This window comes from Oncorhynchus masou, chromosome 23 (genome assembly GCF_036934945.1).
Source record: "Oncorhynchus masou masou isolate Uvic2021 chromosome 23, UVic_Omas_1.1, whole genome shotgun sequence".
In the NCBI taxonomy this organism is placed as follows: domain Eukaryota; kingdom Metazoa; phylum Chordata; class Actinopteri; order Salmoniformes; family Salmonidae; genus Oncorhynchus; species Oncorhynchus masou.
The window spans coordinates 41,970,809-41,991,878 of NC_088234.1; the positions used below are offsets into that span (position 1 = coordinate 41,970,809).

The 21,070-nt window shown below is 41.1% G+C and overlaps 2 protein-coding genes across 2 annotated transcripts; both read right to left on the bottom strand.

Moving 5' to 3' along the window:
* Positions 1-770: 770 nt before the first annotated feature.
* LOC135510103 (kynurenine 3-monooxygenase-like) lies at positions 771-15,778 on the bottom strand. The gene is made up of 10 exons (XM_064930890.1): positions 15,689-15,778; positions 11,982-12,069; positions 10,234-10,399; positions 9,729-9,800; positions 6,304-6,425; positions 5,536-5,683; positions 5,189-5,246; positions 4,855-4,937; positions 3,266-3,367; positions 771-914 (listed from the first exon to the last, which is right to left on the bottom strand). Exons 2-10 carry the CDS (start codon positions 11,993-11,995, stop codon positions 771-773), a joined length of 909 nt encoding a protein of 302 aa, XP_064786962.1. The 5' UTR covers positions 11,996-12,069; positions 15,689-15,778.
* On the bottom strand, positions 14,032-20,778 carry LOC135510104 (kynurenine 3-monooxygenase-like). The gene is made up of 5 exons (XM_064930891.1): positions 20,651-20,778; positions 20,002-20,071; positions 19,328-19,425; positions 17,849-17,938; positions 14,032-14,133 (listed from the first exon to the last, which is right to left on the bottom strand). The coding sequence occupies exons 1-5, from the start codon at positions 20,720-20,722 to the stop codon at positions 14,032-14,034; spliced, it is 432 nt and encodes a 143-aa protein (XP_064786963.1). The 5' UTR covers positions 20,723-20,778.
* Between the last annotated feature and the right edge of the window lie 292 nt (positions 20,779-21,070).

A 21,070-nucleotide genomic window follows, 5' to 3' on the forward strand; every position in this document is an offset into this window, starting at 1 on the left:
CTGAGACGGTTTCTGACAGTTTGTGCATAGATCCTTTGGTTATGCAAACCCACATTTTCATCAGCTGTCTGGGTGGCTGGTCTCAGACGATCCCACAAATGAAGAAGCCAGATGTGGAGGTCCTGGGCTTGCCTGGTTACACGTGGTCTGAGGTGAGGCCGGTTGGATGTACTGCCAAATTCTCTAAAATGACATTGGATGCAGCTTATGGTAGAGAAATGAACATTCAATTCTCTGGCAACAGCTCTGGTGGACATTTCTGCAGTCAGCATGCCAATTGCACGCTCCCTCAACTTGAGACAACTGTGGCATTGTGTTGTGTGACAAAACTGAACATTTTAGTGGCCTTTTATTGTCCCCAGCACAAGGTGCACCTGTGTAATGATCATGCTGTTTAATCAGCTTCTTGATATGCCACATCTGTCAGGTGGACTGATTTTATCTTAGCAAATGAGAAATGCTCACTAACAGGGATTTAAACAAATTTGTGCAAAAAAAATGTAGAAAAATAAGCCTTTTGTGCGTATGGAACATTTCTGAGCTCTTTTATTTTAGCTCATAAAGCAAAAACTTTACATATTTTTGTTGTCTACATTAACACTATGTTCCCCACAGGCCTTCAATTACAGTAAATCAAATCTTTATTGAGTACATGATCAAAATCTCATTGGTAATTGGGTTGCAGAACTCTGTCTTTATCCCATCTGTTTTGAGGTCAGTTGATTTGATCTCTGCTGTTTGTAGCTCAGAGTGGTATGACCCACAACCCCTCAGAAGGGACTCTTGAGGGCCTGCAGCCTGGACCACAGCTGCTCGATGGGGATATTTGGCATGCTAGGGGGGTATCTGACTAGCAGGTAGGAGCCCCCCGCGACAGACACTGCAGCACAGAACAACAGGCCTTGGTTGATCACCTGAGGGGAACAAGATAATCAACTTTTTATTGATCTCTCTAAGGCTTTTGATACAGTTGATCATGCTATACTAAGGCAGAGATTGTCGAGTGTCGGTCTTTCAGAGCATGCAGTTGCATGGTTTGCGAACTATCTGTCTGATAGAACTCAGTGCACTCAATTTGATGGGCTTATGTCTGTTAAATTGTCTGTCTTCAATGGTGTACCCCAAGGCTCTGTACTCAGTCCTCTCTTATTCACTATTTAAATACATGATTTAGACAAATGTCCAAAATGCCCAACTTAATTTTTATGCTGATACTGTTATTTACTGTTGTGCCTCGTCTCTTAAAAAAACTTTCTAGAACTTGCAAACGGCTTTTTATACTGTTCAACATACCTTGTGTCAATTGAAGCTTATCCTCAATACTGACAAAACTAAACTAATGGTGTTTTCTCAAGCAAGAAATAGACCTCTGAACCTTTCACATATTACTACCTGCCAGGGCAAGGAGATTGAGGTTGTAACCTCATAAATATCTTGGAATTTTAATTGATGACAGCCTGTTTTAAATTGCATATTCAACAACTTACAAAACAATTGAAGCTGAAATTGGGATTTTATTTTAGGAATAAGGCCTGTTTTTCTTTTGAAGCCAATAGGAGGCTAGTATCAGCTACATTTAATGCCTTTACTAGACTATGGGGATATTTTATACATGAATGCCTCCGCTCGGTGTTTGAGATCCATTGACACCCTTTACCATGGCACTTTGAGATTTATTTTAAACTACAAAACCCTTACGCACCACTGCACTTTGAATACCAGGGTTGGCTGGCCTTCTCTAGTCACTCGTAGGCTCAGGCACTGGTATACTTTTATTTACAAAGCCATTTTGGGTTTACTACCTTTTTATTTGGGCATTTGTATTGTTCAGAAATGTGGTGGGTACTCTCTTCGTTCGCTGGACTTTATCCTACTAACTGTTCCAAATGTCTGAACTGAATTTGGTAAAATGGCTTTTATGTACAAAAAAAACAGGCCATCGTCTTGGAACGCCTTACAAAATACTTTTCAACTGGAAGAACTTGTCCCGATTGGTATTTTTAAATCACTGATGAATGATCTTGAGACTGATTCCCTGACCTGTCAATGTTTTTAATTTGCTGTTTTTGATTTTGTTATACTCTTGTGAATTCTATGGCTTTTACTAGATTACTTGTAGTTTTTCATGTTGTTTGTCTGTAATTTTTGTAATGACTTGGTGCTGCCTATCTTGGCCAGGACGCTCTTGAAAAATATATTTTACATCTAAATGAGCCCTTCCTGGTTAAATAAAATAATAAAATAAAAAAACTTTAATTTTCCACTTAATTCCAACATTCATCCAAAAATCCCATCCATCCATTTTCAAGGTACAATTTTACCACTGTGATGTTCTTTTCAAAGAATGTTGGCTATAGCAGCTATTTTTAACCCCTTCTCCTCTGTCCCTTCGCCTACACGTGCCGTTTTGTCTGTACTCGAGTGACGTTTTGAAGGAACCTTGACATTATCCCACATCCATTTGTTACGACAGACGTCAAAGATGGCAGGTTAGACAACTTGAATCAGTGCCAGGGACAACAGGCTCGACTAGCAACCTCTGCCCCTACAACTCATAATAGCCCGCCGACCATACCATATGTTTGTCAGACAGGGAACAATTTTTTAAATATATTTTTTATTTAACCTTTATTTAGCTAGGCAAGTCAATTAAGAACAAATTCTTATTTGCAATGACGACCTATCCCGACCAAACCCAGACGACGCTGGGGCAATTGCGCACCGCCCTATGAAGGACCCATTCAAGGCCGGATGTGACACAGCCTGGATATGCACCATCTTTTTGGTTGCAACAAGAGTAGTGTTCTACATTATAACTTTGCTAGGTCACTCTGGTTAGAATCAATTCCCTTTTTCTTATATTGCTTTTGAAAACATTTGTTGAAAGCAATACTCAAGCAGCAGTAGGTTAACGCATACTTGCCCTTTCAAAATGTCAGCAAGGCCAGATATGCTGTCTTTCTCTGCCTAAACTGTCTAAAAGAAAATGTATGCACTTAAAGACCCTTGAACAGTGTAGAATGAACGTGTACAATGTCCTTTCTTACTTTGTCTTGCCAGTGCCAGTGTTTTACCACCTCATGGTACCTTGTCCTGGTAAATGTAACCTGGGAACAGTGTATGGTGAGAGACAGAGATGTATACAGAAACGCACAAAAAGAGAGTTTTAGAATGCTTCGCAGTAATGCACACTTAATATCACATTAAAATGTATTCAATTTCATGTATTATCCAACTGGACTCAAATGTACTAGGAAACACTTGCCATGGTGTATAAGGGAATTATTGTCCTTGGCATGATAATGTGAAGGAAATCGTCAACGTGTTTTCGGAACAGGAACCATTTGGAATTGACGTGTGCCCGCATCTAGAAGGATGCAAAATACATCTGTTAGCAAATCGAACCATCTGTGCTCATCGTAATGAAAAGCCCATTATTTCTCCTGTAATGCATGTCGTTACAGTGACATTCACATGCATTACCTGCAGTATCATACACCTTCTGCTTTTTTAGCCTTCAACATTTCACCCCCACAAACAAACAAGCTCATTAAAGACCAATAGGTGCCAATTTTCACAAGTATGTCCATAGAGCGAAGGCTACCTTTTGCTCTGTAGTCAGGTGTTCTTATGATTCTGAAGGACTCTTGCCAAGGCGTTGTGGGTGTGCGTTTTCACGTGTGGGATCTCTGGGAAGAATGGCTACAGCGCCAATGTGACCGTATGCACGTGGAGAGTAACACTAAGACCAATTACAATCTTTGTGCACAGATAAATGAATTAAAAGAATGGATGGTTCGAGAAAGCTGGCTTCCTGTCAATTACTCTGGACTCAATCAACCCAACCCAAGTACAGGTACATATGTCCCTGCTCTGCCTGTGGATATTCTCTCTGCAGATTTTGGAAGACAAGAGCTATGAAATTGAAACGACAGTAATAAGTTGCGCTAATTGTGTCAGAGAGCCTTTGGGAACGGGGGATACCTACAGTAGTTAGTTGTACAACTGAATGCATTCAACTGAAACGTGTCTGAATCAGACAAGGTAAAAATCTGTCAACTCAGGGATTCGATCCAGCAACCTTTCGGGTTACTGGCCCAAAGCTATAACCACTAGGCTACCTACCACCCTGTCTTAGTGTGTTTGTTATCTTGTCTTCTTGGTGCCACTAATTCATTCAGCGGCGCTTCATTAAATGCTGGAGATTATATATATTAATCCATTTGTAAAAGCCATAATTGTGAAATGATGTTGAATCAATGAGAATGGCCGTTAAGCTATTGATTGAGGCAGACAGAGGCCAAGGTAAGTAGATAGTCTATAATGTTATGCAGATATGATATTCAGCTCACATTGGCCCGCTGTAGTTCAGTTGGTAGAGCACGGTGCTTACAATGCCAGGATAGTGGGTTTGATTCTTGGGACCACCAGTATGTAAGAAAATGAATGCACTCCTGGCTGTAAGTTACTTTGGATAAAAGTGTCTGCTAAATGGTGTATATATATTTGTGCTTTCATTAAATTGGAAGGTCATCACCATCCCTTTTCTAAACTAAGTGTTTCATTACCTATATGGAACTTTTCATCATATAGTTCTATATAGATCCAGTGTCGCTGAAGTCTGGGCGTACAGTTTGATCATTGTAGTTGTGTATGGTAAAATTGGGTCGTATTCATTAGGCACCAAATGAAAGAAGACAGACTAATACAAAGAGGAACTACTTGGACTTCATTTCTGTTTTCCAAAGCAAAACATTTTAAACAGTTTTTCCGTAGCATGCCCTAATGAATAGCCTCAGACCCTGGTGATTGATTTTGCTTTAAGTACTAATATCTAAATGGGCACTACGTTACTTCGACGTAGTTGTACATGGCCAGGTCTGCAATAGCGTGGTCGTCTGGGACTCGGACTCTGGTGTACTCAGGCAGAACAGCACCTGAAAAAAAAGAGAAATAGCTTAGAATGAACAGATTATACATAACTGGTTAGAATGGAAATTTGTCTACCTTTTCCAAACACCCTCAGACGCGCACATGTGCATGAAATGAAACATGGATGTTCTGCGCCACTAACAAAACAAACTCCTTTAGCAGGCGTCAAGGGGGAACGTGGATGCTGATGCTCTGGTGCTCTGACTTTCAAAGCGCATTTGCCTTGCAGTCTATAATATTACGTGTGTTTACTCACTGAAGTCTTCGTTGAGCTGGTCCATGATTTCGTTGAAAACAAGGCAGTCTTCAAAGCCCTGAGCGATGAGTTAACAACATGTTTCAAATAACATCGAGTCAACATATCTTATATTAACAATTAAATGGCACTGAGCAGTTGTTTTGATCCAAATGCGAATTACAGTGAATGCATCAATAGCATAGAGTATCTATGTGGTTGAGTGGCATACAATTAACCTATGACCTTGGCATTGCTAGCACCATACTCTTAGCTGATCCACAAGAGACCACGGAGGTCTCATATCTTCCATCCTGCTCCCCCTCTCACTGTCCCACTCTGTATATACTACATGTATTTCTACTTACTGCGTTCATCCCCTGACCGTAGAATGGCACCACAGCGTGGGCTGCATCGCCCATAAGGACGCACTTGTCACCAAAGTGATATGGGGAGCACTTCACGGACACCATGGTCTGGGCTGGCAGACAGAAAAAATCCCTCTTAAGAGCCTCCCTGTGAGACACAGAATGACCACTATGACATTGATATGCATAGTGTGGTACGTGCTGATTTCTCACATACAGCTGCACTGCAATACCTCATCCATGCTCTCTTTTCAACCACTGTATCTTATAAGAGGAGAATATAATCATATTCTTCAGGCTTGCATTGGCAGAAGAGTGCAGCTAGGACTTCAAACAACACACTGAGCTAGGGGTGTTTTAATGTAGGCGTAGCATTCTCTAATTGAAAATAAATAAGCAAATCCAACTGTGAATTTAGACTGTGTGTGGGTGATTCTAAAAGTAAACCGCAATTCAGCAGTTTCTCCTGCCTCTTTTCAAATCAACCCTGAAAATACCTAGAGTTACACACCTCAGCTGTTTCCCCCACCCCGTCCATGTCCTATCTCACTACCAACTGCAGCTTGCTGTTCAGTTCAAATTGAAAACTCAGCTCCCCAGGTCACGTGACGTTGGGTCAGTAATTACACGCTCGAGAGACAGCGGCTGTTTGAGCTGTCCTGATGCAGGAAATTGATAGGGAGAGGGAGGGATGAAGGGAGAGGGAGGGATGAAGGGAGGTAAGGATGGACAGCAGGATGGAGGGACGGGGAAGAGAAAGTCACTTACGCTCCTATTAGTGGGATGGCGTCGGGAAAGTATTTCTGGAAAAGCTTGATGACCTTGTCGCCCGTGGTAACTTTCTCAAACTCCTCAAATGGCATGAAGAGTGTGCAGGTGAAAGTCTTGTCCTAAGATCAAACAATATGGAGATTAACGTAGTAAGCCTGGACATCTGGATCAAAAAAGGGGTTTAGGTTGTGAGAGTGGCGGGGGGGTTAAAGTTAACTTCCTGCAATTCTATGCATTTTGCCATGGCTAATGCTATGTTCTTATGCTCAAACATTTAAACAAAATCGATACTCCTGAATTCATCGATTTTTGTCTAGCTTTTATTTTAGTGATTGGTAATTGTCAAATATTTATTATTAAAAAATATATTGATCGCTATCTTTTCTACATACTTTATATCTAGTTTTAGTAGTTTCAATTTAAATACAGGAAGTGTATTCTTTTTTCTTTTCTTTTTTACCCCTTTTTCGTGATATCCAAATTGGTAGTTGCAGTCTTGTCCCATTGCTGCAACTCCCGTACAGACTCGAGAGCCATGCGTCCTCCAAAACACAACCCTGCCAAGCCTCACTGGTTCTTGACACACTGCTCGCTTAACCCAGAAGCCAGCCGCCGGAGGAAACACTGCACAGCTGGCGACTGTCAGCATGCATGCGCCCGGCCTGCTACAGGAGTTGCTTGAGTGCCTTGGGACAAGTACATGCCGGCTAACCCCTCCCCTAACCCCGACGACACTGGGCCAATTGTGCGCCACCTCATGGGTCTCTCGGTCACGGCTGGGATCGAACCCGGGTCTGTAGGGACGCCGCCACTTGGGAGGCCGTGTTTTTTAATTTTTTACACTATGCAGTAAAAAACCTGATTGTGTGAAATGAGAGCACTTTCTTATTAATGAGGATTCAGTTAACCATGCTCTCAGTAACCTTGTCTGAGACCTGATGACTTCCGTTAACTCCCTGAGTGGCTAACATGCCATGCATCTAGTTGATGGATGTTGCTTATTGGCAAATCCATTACTTAGTCCGTTAATATGCATCAACGTCCACACCAGCATGGTCATGTGATCTGCGCTGGCCAAAATGGATATTCCACTTGGACTGATGGATGTGGAGTAGAGAGATGATGATGGTGGGTGTGTTAGCAGCTGCCGGGTCAGCCCTGGCTATCCATCAGCATCAGGCCAGCCTATCCCATGCGTCCTAAGAGTGTCGTTACCGTGGAGTGTCCCCGGCAGCAGGGCATTTTTTACCGTCCTTCCAATGCACACTGGGGCTGTACTGAGTAACATTACTAATGTACCCTTGAATTAAGTGATTTAACCTGGCCACAAAACAGAACAGCTTTCTCTGAATCAGTCAGGCAGAACTATCATAATGGTATTAATAGTAGCAGTTGTGGAGGCTGAGAGATGGGATTACTGACTATCTGCTTTGCTGACATTATTTTTGAATGTTCACATCTGTTAAAAAGTAGGGCTGGACCTGTGGGACTCAGGGTATTTGAGATGTGAAGATAGTGAAAAAGGTTTTGTGACTAAATAATTTATTTTTGGTAAAGTGAACATTGGGCGCTGGACCAAGAGACCTATGTTCTGAGGTCAAGGGTCAAATAACCCTGTTTACACTGACTTCCTAACGGTGATGAAGTCTCTTTTGCAACATGACATACTGTATAAATACACTGTCATTATTGTGACATATACAGTACAGCTTAGGTGCGATATACAGTGCATTTGGAAAGTATTCAGACCCCTTCACTTTTCCACATGTCACGTTAAAACCTTATTCTAAAATTGATTAAATCGTATTTTTTTTCTTAATCAATCTACGCACAATACCCCATAATGAGAAAGCAAAAACAGGTAAAAAAAATGATAACTGAAATATCACATTTACATAAGTATTCAGACCCTTTACTCAGCACCTTTGGCAGTGATTACAGCCTTGAGTCTTCTTCGGTATGACGCTACAAGCTTGGCACACCTGTATTTGGGGAGTTTCTCCCATTCTTCTCTGCAGATCCTCTCAAGCTCTGTTAGGTTGGATGGGGAGCGTCGCTGCATAGCTATTTTCAGGTCTCTCCAGAGATGTTCAATCAGGTTTAAGTCCGGGCTCTGGCTGGGCCACTCATGGACATTCAGAGACTTGTCCCAAAGCCACTTCTGTGTTGTCTTGGCTGTGTGCTTAGGGTTGTTGTCCTGTTGGAAGGTGAACCTTCGCCCTAGTCTGAGATCTTGAGCCGTCTGCAGCAGGTTTTCATCAAGGATCTCTTTATACTTTGCGCAGTTCCTCTTTCCTTCAATCCCAACTAGTCATTCCCACAGCATGATGCTGCCACCACCATGCTTCACTGTAGGGAGGGTATTGGCCAGGTGATGATTGGTGCCTGCTTTCTTCCAGACGTAACGCTTGGCAATCAGGACAAAGAGTTCAGTCTTGGTTTCATCAGACCCGAGGATCTTGTTTCTCATGGTCTGAGAGTCCTTTAGGTGCCTTTTGGCAAACTCCAAGCGGGCTGTCGTGTGCCTTTTATTGAGGAGTGGCCTCTGTCTGGCCACTCTACCATAAAGTACTGATTGGTGGAGTGCTGCATAGATGGTTGTCCTTCTGGAAGGTTCTCCCAAGAAGAACTCTGGAGCTCTGTCAGAGTGACCATCGGGTTCTTGGTCACCTCCCTGACCAAGGCCCTTCTCCCCCGATTGCTTAGTTTGCCCAGGTGGCCAGCTCTAGGAGGTGGAGGCCACTGTGTTCTTGGGGACCTTCAATGCTGCAGAAATGTTTTGGTACCCTTCCCCAGATCTGTGACCCGATACAATCCTATCTCGGAGCTCTACAGACAATTCCTTTGACCTCGCGGCTTGGTTTTTGGTCTGACATACACTGTCAACTGTGGGACCTTATATAGACAGGCCTTTCCAAATCATGTCCAGTCAATTGAATTCACCACAAGTGGACTCCAATCAAGTTGTAGAAACATCTCAAGGATGATCAATGGAAACAGGATGCACCTGAGTTCAATTTCGAGTCTCATAGCAAAGGGTCTGAATACTTATGTAAATAAGGTATTTGTAAGTTTCTAAAACCTGTGTGTAGATTGATGAGGACATTTTTTTGACTAAGGCTGTAGCAAAATGTGGAAAAAGGGAAGGGATCTGAATACTTTCCGAATGCACTCTAATGTTTAAATGACACTATTTTGACATATTCAGATGAGTCCATATTGTCTTTTCCATTACTTAGAGCCATTAGTTAGACTATTTTAGAGACATTTTCTCATACTGTACACACTTCACAAATGCATCTCTCCAACATGTTTAAACTTGCCTACGCTCTATTATCAAGTTTAGCAGCTGATAATGAAGCTGAAAGGATAAATATAGTTTGGACATACGGGTAAACATACCGTCTCTAAGTTACACTCACCAAGTTGGGCAGAGCAATCATCATGAACATGTTGCGTGGCCAAATGTGCAGATAATTAGGCTTCATGGCAAACTGGGGGCAAAGTAAATTCAATTAGGGCATTATTACAGTATAAAGACATAAACACATCCTATACAACAGACACAGCAGCTTTGCATCAACCAAAAGGTGACCAACAACAAAATGAGATGTCACCCAACGCCTTATGAAACACTATGGTGATACAATGAACTATAAAAACATCAAGTGCAGATCTGGGTTTAAATATTATTTGCTTTCTTTCAAATACATTGAGAGTTTTATTTAGCCAGTGGTGAATGTGTGGGCTATATGCACTTTTGGGACTATACCTTCAGTTCCATTGCACCGGGAGAGCTCATTCCATATAACCTTATTCATTATTATCTAAAAGGCAAAACTGATCCTAGCCCTGCTACTCTGAGCCTGTTTTGAATATTGCCCCAGGTCTGATCCTGTGCCATGTTCTGAGCATCAGAGGACAAACCTCTCCATTGATGGGGGGCATGGTGAACTCCAGGTACCCATGAGGGATGTAGGTCTGACTGTAGTTGAAACGGCTCTGGCGGAGGAACTGTTTCCGGATGGCAGAGAACGCTCCATCACATCCCACAATCAAGTCTGCCTGGATCTCTTCCTTTGCACCTTCAGCCCTAAGACTCACCATACAGTATGAACATTATTCCACAGATAGATGCTATTCATGATGATCCTTATTTATAGTTAACAAAAATGTGTCATCAAATGTGATCATGTAAAAATGTCAATGTAAATAAAGTTGTCAGTTTGTAATGAATTATAAATAGGACTTGTGCACTAACCTTCTTCTACCTAAGTTAATAATAACCCATAATGACAAAGTGAAACCTGTTTTTAGAATTTTTTGCAAATGTATTGAAAATTAAATACAGAAATCTCATTTACATAAGTATTCATACCTCTGAGTCAATACTCTATAGAAGCACCTTTGGCAGCGATTTCAGCTGTGAGTCTTTCTGGGTATGTCTCTAAGAGCTTTACACACCTGGATTGCGCAACATTTGCCCATTATTCTTTTCTGGTAGATTTAAGTCAAAACTGTAACTAGGCCACTCAGGAAATCATTCACTGTCTTCTTGGTAAGCAACTCCAGTGTAGACAATAACCTGTTTCAGGTTATTGTCCTGCTGAAAGGTAAATTCATCTCCCAGTGTCTGGTGGAAAGCAGACTGAACCAGGTTTTCCTCTGGGATTTTCCCTATGCTAAGCTCCATTTTGTTCCTTTTTATCTGTTTCTATTTATTATGTACCTGCTTCCTTCTGTTCACTCAGTCAATTAGATTAGTTTTGTGGAGTAACTACAATATCGTTGATACATCCTCAGTTTTCTCCTATCACAGCCAATAACTGTTCTATAGTCACCATTGTCCTCATGGTGAAATTGATTAGCTGTTTCCTTCCTCTCCGGCAACTGAGTTAGGAAGGACCTGAATCTTTGTAGTGACTGGGTGTATTGACACATCATCCAAAGTGTAATTCATAACTTCACCATGCTCAAAGGGATATACAATGTCTGCTTATTTTGTTACCCATCTACCAATGGGTGCCCTCTTTGCCAGGCATTGGAAAACCTCCCTGGTCTTTGTGTTTGAAATTCACTGCTCAACTGAGGGACCTTACAGATAATTGTATGTGTGGGGTACAGTGATTAGGTTGTCATTCAAAAATCATGTTAACTATTAATGCACACAGAGTGGTCCATACAACTTATTATGCGACTTTTTAAGCAAATGTTTACGCCTGAACTTATTTAGGCTTGCCATAAAAAAGGTGTTCAAGACATTTCAGCATCCATGTTTAATTCAGTTTGTAACATTTTCAAAAAACATAATTCCCCTTTGATATTATGGGGTATTGTGTGTAGGCTAGTGACAAACAAATCTACATTTAATCAATATTAAATTCAGGAAGTAACACAGCAAAATGTGGAAAAAGTCAAGGGGTGTGAATACTCTGAAGGCATTGTATGCTGTTTAACACACACACACAAGGCCACATAAAATAAAATGCAGGAACACAGAGACCAACTGTAAATAATAAAGCAAGAACAAGTCCATTTTAGATAGCACTTAGCTCTCCATTTTACAAGTCAGCCCAAAATGACTTTAGGGGAGGGAGTGAGAGAGAGAAGAGAGAAAGAGAGAGCGAGAAAGAAATATGTGTGTGTGTGTGTGTGAGAGAATATTAACTATTTACCTGACAAAGGTCATCGCCCCTGTTTCAGTGCTCCAGTCGAGTAGTTTGTGGGCAAAGTTCAGATTTACGTTGGGATACGTCTCTGCTGCTGCAGTTACAAAACAAAGAATTACAAAAAGATCTTATATCATGGTCATGACAAGACAATTCTCTGCCGTTGACTTACATGGCACTGCAAACATTGGGCAACAGCTAACAAAAATGCATTGAAATATCTCCTCTACTCAAAATTACAACTAACTAATTGTAGCATTAACATAAAAAGTGAAGAGAATTAGAAGGGGGAGAAAGTAAGGAACTGTTGGCCCTACATTAAATACCAACATTGGTTAAAGAAAATTGTGATAAATAAAGTATACTAGTTTCAGTTAAAGACAACAAAAAATGTACAGCTGTGCCATATAGATTGCAAAATAGTTGGGAGGAGATTTGATGTACCAATTCCATAGTACGGGGTTTATGACATGATACACAAAACGACACTGGATTCAAAACAAATCATTTAAATAGAGTTTTTCTATTTCAAATCAAATCAAATTTCATTAGTCACATGTGCCGATCGGTGTAAGGTCTACATAACATAGACCTTACATTGAAATGCTTACTTACGAGCCCCTAACTGACAGTGCAGTTTCAAAAAATACGGATAAGAATAAGAGATGTAACAAGTAATTGAAGAGGAGCAGTAAAAAACAACAATATATACAGGGGGGTGCCGGTACAGAGTCAATGTGCAGGGACACCGGTTAGTTGAGGTAGTATGTACATGTAGGTAGAGTTAATTAAAGTGACTATGCATAGATGACAACAGAGATTGGCAGTGGTGAGGGGAGGGGGGGCAATGTGTATAGTCTGGGTAGCCATTTGACTAGATGATCAGGAGTCGTATCGTGTGGTAGCAGAGAGAACAGTCTATGACTAGGGTGGCTGGAGTCTTTGACAATTTTCAGGGCATTCCTCTGACATCGCCTGGTATAGAGGTCCTGGATGGCAGGAAGCTTGGCCCCAGTGATGTACTGGGCCGTTCGCACTACCCTCTGTAGTGTCTTGTGGTCGGAGGCCGAGCAGCTGCCATACCAGGCAGTGATGCAACCAGTCAGGATGCTCTCGATGGTGCAGCTGTAGAATCTTTAAGAATCTGAGGACCCATGCCAAATCTTTTCAGTCTCCTGAGGGTGAATAGGTTTTGTCGTGCCCGCTTCATGACTGTCATGGTGTGCTTGGACCACGATAGTTTGTTGGTGATGTAGACACCAAGGAACTTGAAGCTCTCAACCTGTTCCACTACAGCTCCGTCAATAAGAATGGGGGCGTGCTCGGTCCTCTTTTTCCTGAAGTCCACAACCATCTCCTTTGTCTTGATCATGTTGAGGGAGAGGTTGTTGTCTTGGCACCACACGGCCAGGTCTCTGACCTCCTCCCTATAGGCTGTCTCGTTGTTGTCAGTGATCAGGCCTACCACCGTTGTGTCATCTGCAAATTTAATGATAGTGTTGGAGTCGTGCATTGCCATGCAGTCAAGAGTGAACAGGAAGTACAGTAGGGGGCTGAGCACACACCCCTGAGGGGTTGCTGTGATGAGGATCAGCGTGGTGGATGCGTTGTTATCTATCCTTACCACCTGGGGGCGGCCCGTCAGGAAGTCCAGGATCCAGTTGCAGAGGGAGGTGTTTAATCCCAGGGTCCTTAGCTTAAAACTCTCTCGGTAGGTAATGTGGTCTGCAGTTTATCATGAGAAACTCTACCTCTGGCGAGCAATGGCTCGAGACTTCCTTAGATTTCGTGCACCTGCTGTTGTTTACAAAATACATTGACCGCCGCCCCTTGTCTTACCAGACGGCGCTGTTCTATCCTGCCTGTACATTGTATAACCAGCCAGCTCTATGTTGATATTGTCGTCGTTCAGCCACGACTCCATGAAGCATGAGATGTTACAGTTTTTAATGTCACGTTAGTAGTTTAATCTTCCCAATAACTTGTCCATTTTTTTGTCCAAAGATTGCATGTTTGCGTGCAGAATTGAGGAAGTGGGGGTTTACTTGATCGCCTCCTACTCCTCAGAAGGCAGCCCGCCCTCCGGCCTCTCTTTCTCCGCCTCCTCTTCACGCAGATCATTGGGGTCGGGGCCTGTTCCGAGGGAGCCGTATATTCTCTGCCTCGGGCTCATCAGAGTCGTGAAAGAAGAAAAAGGATTCTGCTAGTCCGTGGTGAGTAATCGCAGTCCTGATGTCTAGAAGTTATTTTTGGAGAGATGGTAGAGATGGTAGTGGCAACATTATGTACACAAATAGTAAAAAAAACAAGTTACAAACAACACAGATAAGCAAAAACAAAAAAAACACAATCGGTTGTGGGCACGTAAAATGTCTGCCTTCTGTTCTAGCCCCATTTTAACTATTTAAATGATTATACAAAATTATACAAAATTCTTGCAACCAATACTGTATATGGGGGATACAACCATCCCTGCTCTGCAGATTTTGCTGCGAAGAGACAGAATCATTAGATCATTTGTTTTGGTATTGTACATATATGCAGCTTGTTTTTGGTCTCAGGTTCAGGAATGGCTGAAAAATTGGAACATTTACCTGGAGCTAAATCTACAAATAGCACTGCTGGGTGATTTAAAAAGTCAAAAATTGATCAATAATATAATAATACTCTTAGCAATAATGTGTATTTTTAAATTACAATCTGTAGAAATGATGAGAATAGAAAGGTTCAAAATGTTTGAGAACCATTCACAGCACAGTTGAAAAATATTAGGCAAATAGATATAGAAAACTGGATGTTCTTCAGAGATAGATGGGAAGGGTTGAGGGTAGCTGAAGGATAGGACTAAAAACAAACAAAAGATAACCATTGTAAAAAATACACTGTGTCCGTAAAATGTATATAGTAAGTGTTGTTGTCCATTAGTTTACTCCAATTAGGGGAGGGGTGGTGGGGTCAGGGGAACATAATTAAGGACAATGTATTTAAAAGAATGGGGGGTTGGAAATGATGCAGACAATTACATTGATGGAAGCCACAATCTATCTGTAATATTAAAGCTGATCTACCTCCCCTCCCAATTTAAAAAATTAAAAAATTAAAATAATAATAAAGAAGTATATAAAAAACATGACTAAACCATTGCTACAGGCTTGAACATATATTGATGACTGTCAGTAAACACAGTCGACTGCTGTTATGTGACTTTCACATGTTAACTTTTTGTTCGGGAGAGCAAGGATCGACGATATAAGCCTGTTATACGACATGCACTAGTCTACTAAAACAATGAGTATAGAGCTTCTTGCGTGCGCATGTCAACAACATTTTAGTACTGTGTGTAGGCTAGTGACACAAAATCTCAACCTGATCCATTTTAAATTCGGCTGAACCACAACAAAATGTGGAAAAGGTCAAGGGGTAAAAAATACATTCTGAAGGCACTGTTAGTGGAAAGACACAATGTCTATATTTAACCTAAAACTTTTTTAGACAATACTTTTTACAAGTCCATAAGATAAGATCAACTTTTCTTCATCTTAATCATCTATCTTCGAAATGGCAGATGGACATACAGGTAGACAATACAAGATTAACCTATTTCCCATTCAAGATGAGTGAATAAGAACACAGCTTTTCAATAAGTACATGCAATATTGAGGCTCTGACATGCTCTCCAGGACTCATGGGAATAAGGAATTTCATTCTCCTACCTGACAACAGTTCTTTGTTGAGGTTGGCTCTGTCTAGAGACAGGATGTACTGAAAGGAGATCAGGATGTTACTGTAACTCTAAACTAGGCCTACACAGAATCATGTGACACGTTTACACTGACACTACCACTTTTAATACAAAAAGAGTGCATACTTCAGTCAACAAGACATTTCAAATACATTTTGGAGGTGATGCTCGGGAGTCTAAAAACAGTCAGTGACGGAAATGTGAGCAGGATCTGGGAGTTTGACTATTGTCTAGTAAGAAGAACTGAGATCATAGCATGAGTAAGCCTTTGATTAAAATCACCTTTTGAAGTGTTGCGTGCATGGGATAATTGATTTAGTGGAACATCTATCGGAAGTGCCCTTTTTCATCTTGTCCTTACTACTTGAACAACTGGGCAGGATAAAATCCCTCCCCCCACCCACCCACCACCATTCTCTACCTAGCTGGCCTCCCATTATTACTTTCCATCCCTTTGTTCTATGTCTGACTGGGCCTTTTCTCTTTTGTTTCTCACTTCTCTCATCTGCATTGCCCCCCGACATCCTGTCTTCACCACTTCTCTTAATGAGAGAGGGATTACTGATTGTAGTTTTTCCTCTTTAAAAGGCAGAAGAAGACAGAGGATAAAACCCTAGACAACATCAGACACATCGCAGCTATGTGTACACAATAGGGATTTCCTCCCTCCGTCATCACATTGCAGCGTACCTGTCCTGACCCGCGCATAACCTTTATACTACGGGGCGGAATTACAGCGCATGTCATCTATCATGGATACAGAACTAAACGTGTGACAGTGTTGGGACATTTCAACAACACTGGACCAGACATGGGGTCAAATACCATCATTTTAAGTACTTTAGCTGTGCCTCATTAAGCTTGCTTGTTGAAATTCCCCCCAAATTTGCTAACGCCACCCACCTGGCACTCCGGGCAGGCTAAAGCAAATGCTCAAAGTATTCTAAAGAGTACATAGTATTTGAACCCATGTCTGTACTGGTCACGGTGGGCTTCTGAGGTCAAGGGGGTGCCGTGTACATTGGGAGGACATTATGGGGTATATGGAATTGTTTTAAAAGGTTATACCAAGGATAATTTTGCTGTTTGATTTTTAATTTTGAAGTATAAAATATATATAAAACAATTATTTGATGAAACCTTATTTTTGTCCTTATTGCTATTAGCCTCTACGAACACATTGAATAACACATTCACTACATGGAACAAGATAGTCCCCCCCCAAAAAAAAAATGTAAAGGAAGTTTGTTCTGAAGTGTCTGTCCTATATCTGAGAGATGTAAGAAAGATAAGAAAGATCAGGAAACATTTGTTATTTATTTTTTTCATCTATTTAACCCCTTATTTTGGCACTAAACTGTATCCATATATGCTTCCATTAATCTTTTCAACTGATACCAGGGGACATTCAGACAAGTCTGAGGCTTGTGGGCATCCTAGAGCAAAACAACCGACATGTATGTGTTTGTAAGAGCCTCGCCTTTCAACAGGGGGGTCAAATCAGTGTGTAGCCCAAACAGTTCAGAAACTCGACCTTTGGTTAAACTATTTATGTATATGTGACCAATACAATTTTATTCGATTTATTTGTTTAACTGACTATTCACACTCTAAGAACCTAAGACAGATGTTCATTTGAAATATCAAGTATTCTGGGATTGAAATAAAGGCCTGCTTCATTTGAGGCATTTTCAAGATGAAACACATAACTCCCATTCCCGTTTCTCCCTGTTGCAAACAAGCGTAATGATTTTCCGAGTACCGTTGGGATGGAAGTGGTCCTGTTGATTCAGATAGTAAATCCAAGAGGCCAGCGACCCGTGCTTGTGTCTCGGTGCATTTTCGATGATGAAAGAGTGCTAAAGTGGCCTGTCTGTCTCTCGAACAACAACATTTCTGGAAAGTGATAACTAAGAGAGAGTGGGAGTGACAAATGTAGCCTCTCATCATGTAGCCTCTCATCAAGTCTGCATTTAAGGTACTGTAATTATACATCAGTAATACAAAATGCTGACAGACTGCTGCTTTACAAGATAATGGCCATCCTTTGTCTTGCTTGTCAAATGTATTAATAATCTATCTAATGGGATTTGCAGTGTGATGTGTGTAGGCAGTACAGCAGCAGAATTACCTGGCCTTTCTTGCCATAAGGAATGGGAGACTGTGTCCCATTCAAAGCGTGGATCATTCTGGAATGCATGGGAATTCCTTTGGAGACAATCTGGAGAAGAAATCAAAACGGGTCAGATTTTCCTCGTCAACAGGGACCAAGGTCGCTTTTACAGCTGAGGCCCTGAATTACAGATTTGACAGAAAATACACGCATCAAAACACAAATACAAAATGCACATTATTGGTGTATCGACAACAATAACGTGGTGAAGACAAACCTAGCGAAAAAGGAATACATCGCTATGTTCTCTAACAACGATTGGCAAAATGTTCAAAACACATCTATCTGTTCGGCCATAGTTCAGGTGTATATTCTTAGCTCTAAATATGGGCTACCTAAGTTCATTCTGTCTCTCATCATGACTGGCCTTGAAGTTTTATTTAAAAAGTTGGCGAAGCAAACCTGACCCTGTCATGCTGAAAAGTAGTTGAAGTGTAAAACAACCTTCTGACGCAGTGCCTGCTGAGCCATACATAACACCCTAGGTGCGCTAAATGCGTGCCCACTAAAATAATATAATAGCTTACATCAGTTGCCAGAATATAACACTTTAAAGAACTGTAAGTACAGGGGCCCAGCCCAGATGTACCCATGGGGCTTGGGTACAGGCACTTCAAATATTTCATCATTATGAACACTGCTTCCGTTTTCATCTCTTATACGGTCTTGAGACTAGGAATTCAAATCAAATCAAACGCATTCATAAAGCCCTTTTAACATCAGCAGATGTCACAAAGTGCTTACACAGAAACAGCATAAAACGCCGCCTAAAACCCTAAACAGCAACCAATGCAGATGTAAAAGCATGGTGGCTAGGAAAAGGCAGGGTCAAATAATAATCACAGTGGTTGTATAGGGTGCAACAGGTCATCACCTCAGGAGTAAATGTCAGTTGGCTTTTCATAGCTGAGCATTCAGAGGTCAAGACAGCAGGTACAGTGGAGAGAGAGAGAGAGAGCGAGAGAGAGACTTATTAACGAGGGTAAAAGCTGCCAGTACAGTGTGTCTTCTGTCTGCGTGTCCTCTGTCTGCTTTGGAGAGATTTTGGGGGTGGTGGGTGAGAGGGGGGGGCATGGTTACTATAAGGCGATTTATTTAAAGCTGAAAGCAAATAGCCCCTGAGTCAAACCTGGATGTAATTTCTGAGTGGAGAGAGACAGGGAACTATGCTCTACTCCACCCCTACAGCTACGTAACGTTACAGAAAACGTTATCCCCCCCAGAGTGGGTGTGTGATGCACCTGTATCGTATAACAAGAATAACTTTTATATGAGAGAGAGAGAGAGAGAGAGAGAGAGAGAGAGAGAGAGAGACGAAAACAGCAGGTCCAGGACAAGGTAGCACATCCGGTGAACAGGTCAGGGTTCCATAGCCATAGGCAAAACATTTGATTTCCCACAGTGGTAGCCAACGACGGACAAACCAGGTCAACATACCGTGTCTTCCATTCCCACGTGCTTCAAAGCCTGGCGACCCCTGTGAGACAGAACGAGATTGATGCTTCTTCCTTTGACTATTTTGGCTTGGCGGATATCTGGTTAGGATCATAGATAGAAAGCAATTTCAAACATTAAAGAATTATAAGACTCAAATCTAACATACACAAGCACCTTCTAATCAGAGTTTATTTGCAAGTGCACAGGATGTAAATGGTACAGTGAAATTCTTACTCGCAAGCTCTCCTCAAAAGTACAGTACACTTCATCAAAAATGTTCACAAATAAGTCATAAAAGGCATAAAAATAGTGATGTTGGAAATACATACACAATAAAAATATACAGTATAAACTATAAATTGTGCTAAAGTGAATAGTGACCTGGTTGAGCTGCTTGTCAATCCAAATGTAATATGTCTGCATCTGGTGAATGCTTGTGAAACCAGTGTCATATATATCATATGCCAATGGTAATAACTTATTTTGTAACTAAAATGTATGTTTAGATTGCTGTGTGATAGCTACCAAGACAAAGCCATTGTGCTTTGTTGTTAGGAATATTGTAGTGACTAATGACTGCAGGCAGTGCATACTTCCCGAAATAAATGCAGACTGCTTTGTAGCTATTCAATATCAGAGAAAGCGCTTAGTATGTGGCATAATCAAGTGTTTACCTTCTCGAGATTCAAAGACCTCTACTTGAAAACCTCTTTTTGCAAAGTAGCAGGCATTCAAGTTGCCGACCTGAGAGAAAGAGTTGAATGAGTCTGTTAAAGGCTTACATATTTTTGCATTAGTTCATGGTGGAGGCAGCATCTATTTAAATGGTTACCGCTTGTGATAAAAATGGAAATGGATTTTAAAAAATGGAAATGGATCAAAAAAATATAGATATATGGTTACTGCAAAGCGATATCCGAGAAAGAGATCAAGAGTGAAAGATGAAAATTGTCAATTACTGGTAGGATTTACTCCTCTTTACAGGATGTTTCTCTAATGGCCTACTAGGGAAAGTATAACCAGTGGTACTACTGGTTGTTAACAACCTCAATTCTGTTAGCTATGTTATTCAGTCATGCATTTTACACCATCTATTAGGAGTGAATCTGCAGTGTAGCAAATTGACAAAGCCAAAAGTTGTCCTATCACCCCAAGAAATGATCGGTCCTGAATGAATATCACGAAATATAAATAAATATATTTATTTTAGAAATAGATACATAGTTTATGTTGTGCTAAGCTTTTCATAACAGCATATATCAGCAGACTGACAGACCCTTTTGATTTACATTTACATTATCCACTTAAATGTTTACTTCTTACCAAACCACCTCCCACCACAGCCACCACTTTTTTCTTGCTGGTTGATTTGCGGTCATTGGTTGAATAATCCATTGTAGTTTACGTCGTTGTGCTGGAGTCTTGCAGAGTCTGTTTTGTCTTTTAGTGTTCTGAAATTAATTTGTGCATTAGCCGATGAAATTAAAACATTCTTTTTATCGGGGACGGTCAGGGTTTTGAGGGAGGAGCGCCCCCGGAACTCGTTGTGGCTTCTCTTTTCCTCACGATGCAAACAAAACACAGAAATAGTTCAGAGTGGAGGAATTTCCCATAAACAGAGAAACAGCAAGATAACAAGAGCTGCCGGATTACATACATTTGACTAACGGCTGTGTGAATGATCTGATAAGGGATTATGTTCTCATATAAAATCACTTAAATTTTTAAAAAATGACTGTGCTC

Coding starts and splice junctions, on each gene's coding strand:
- LOC135510103 (XM_064930890.1), bottom strand. Junction 5,684..6,303: donor GCCATCCCACTAATAGGAGC/GTAAGTGACTTT, acceptor TGTGTCTCACAG/GGAGGCTCTTAAGAGGGATT. Junction 915..3,265: donor TAATTCCCTTATACACCATG/GCAAGTGTTTCC, acceptor TGTTCCCCTCAG/GTGATCAACCAAGGCCTGTT.
- LOC135510104 (XM_064930891.1), bottom strand. CDS start 20,722: ATGGATTATTCAACCAATGACCGCAAATCAACCAGCAAGAAAAAAGTG. Junction 19,426..20,001: donor GGTCTTTGAATCTCGAGAAG/GTAAACACTTGA, acceptor GATCCTAACCAG/ATATCCGCCAAGCCAAAATA. Junction 14,134..17,848: donor CTTATGGCAAGAAAGGCCAG/GTAATTCTGCTG, acceptor AGCCCGAGGCAG/AGAATATACGGCTCCCTCGG.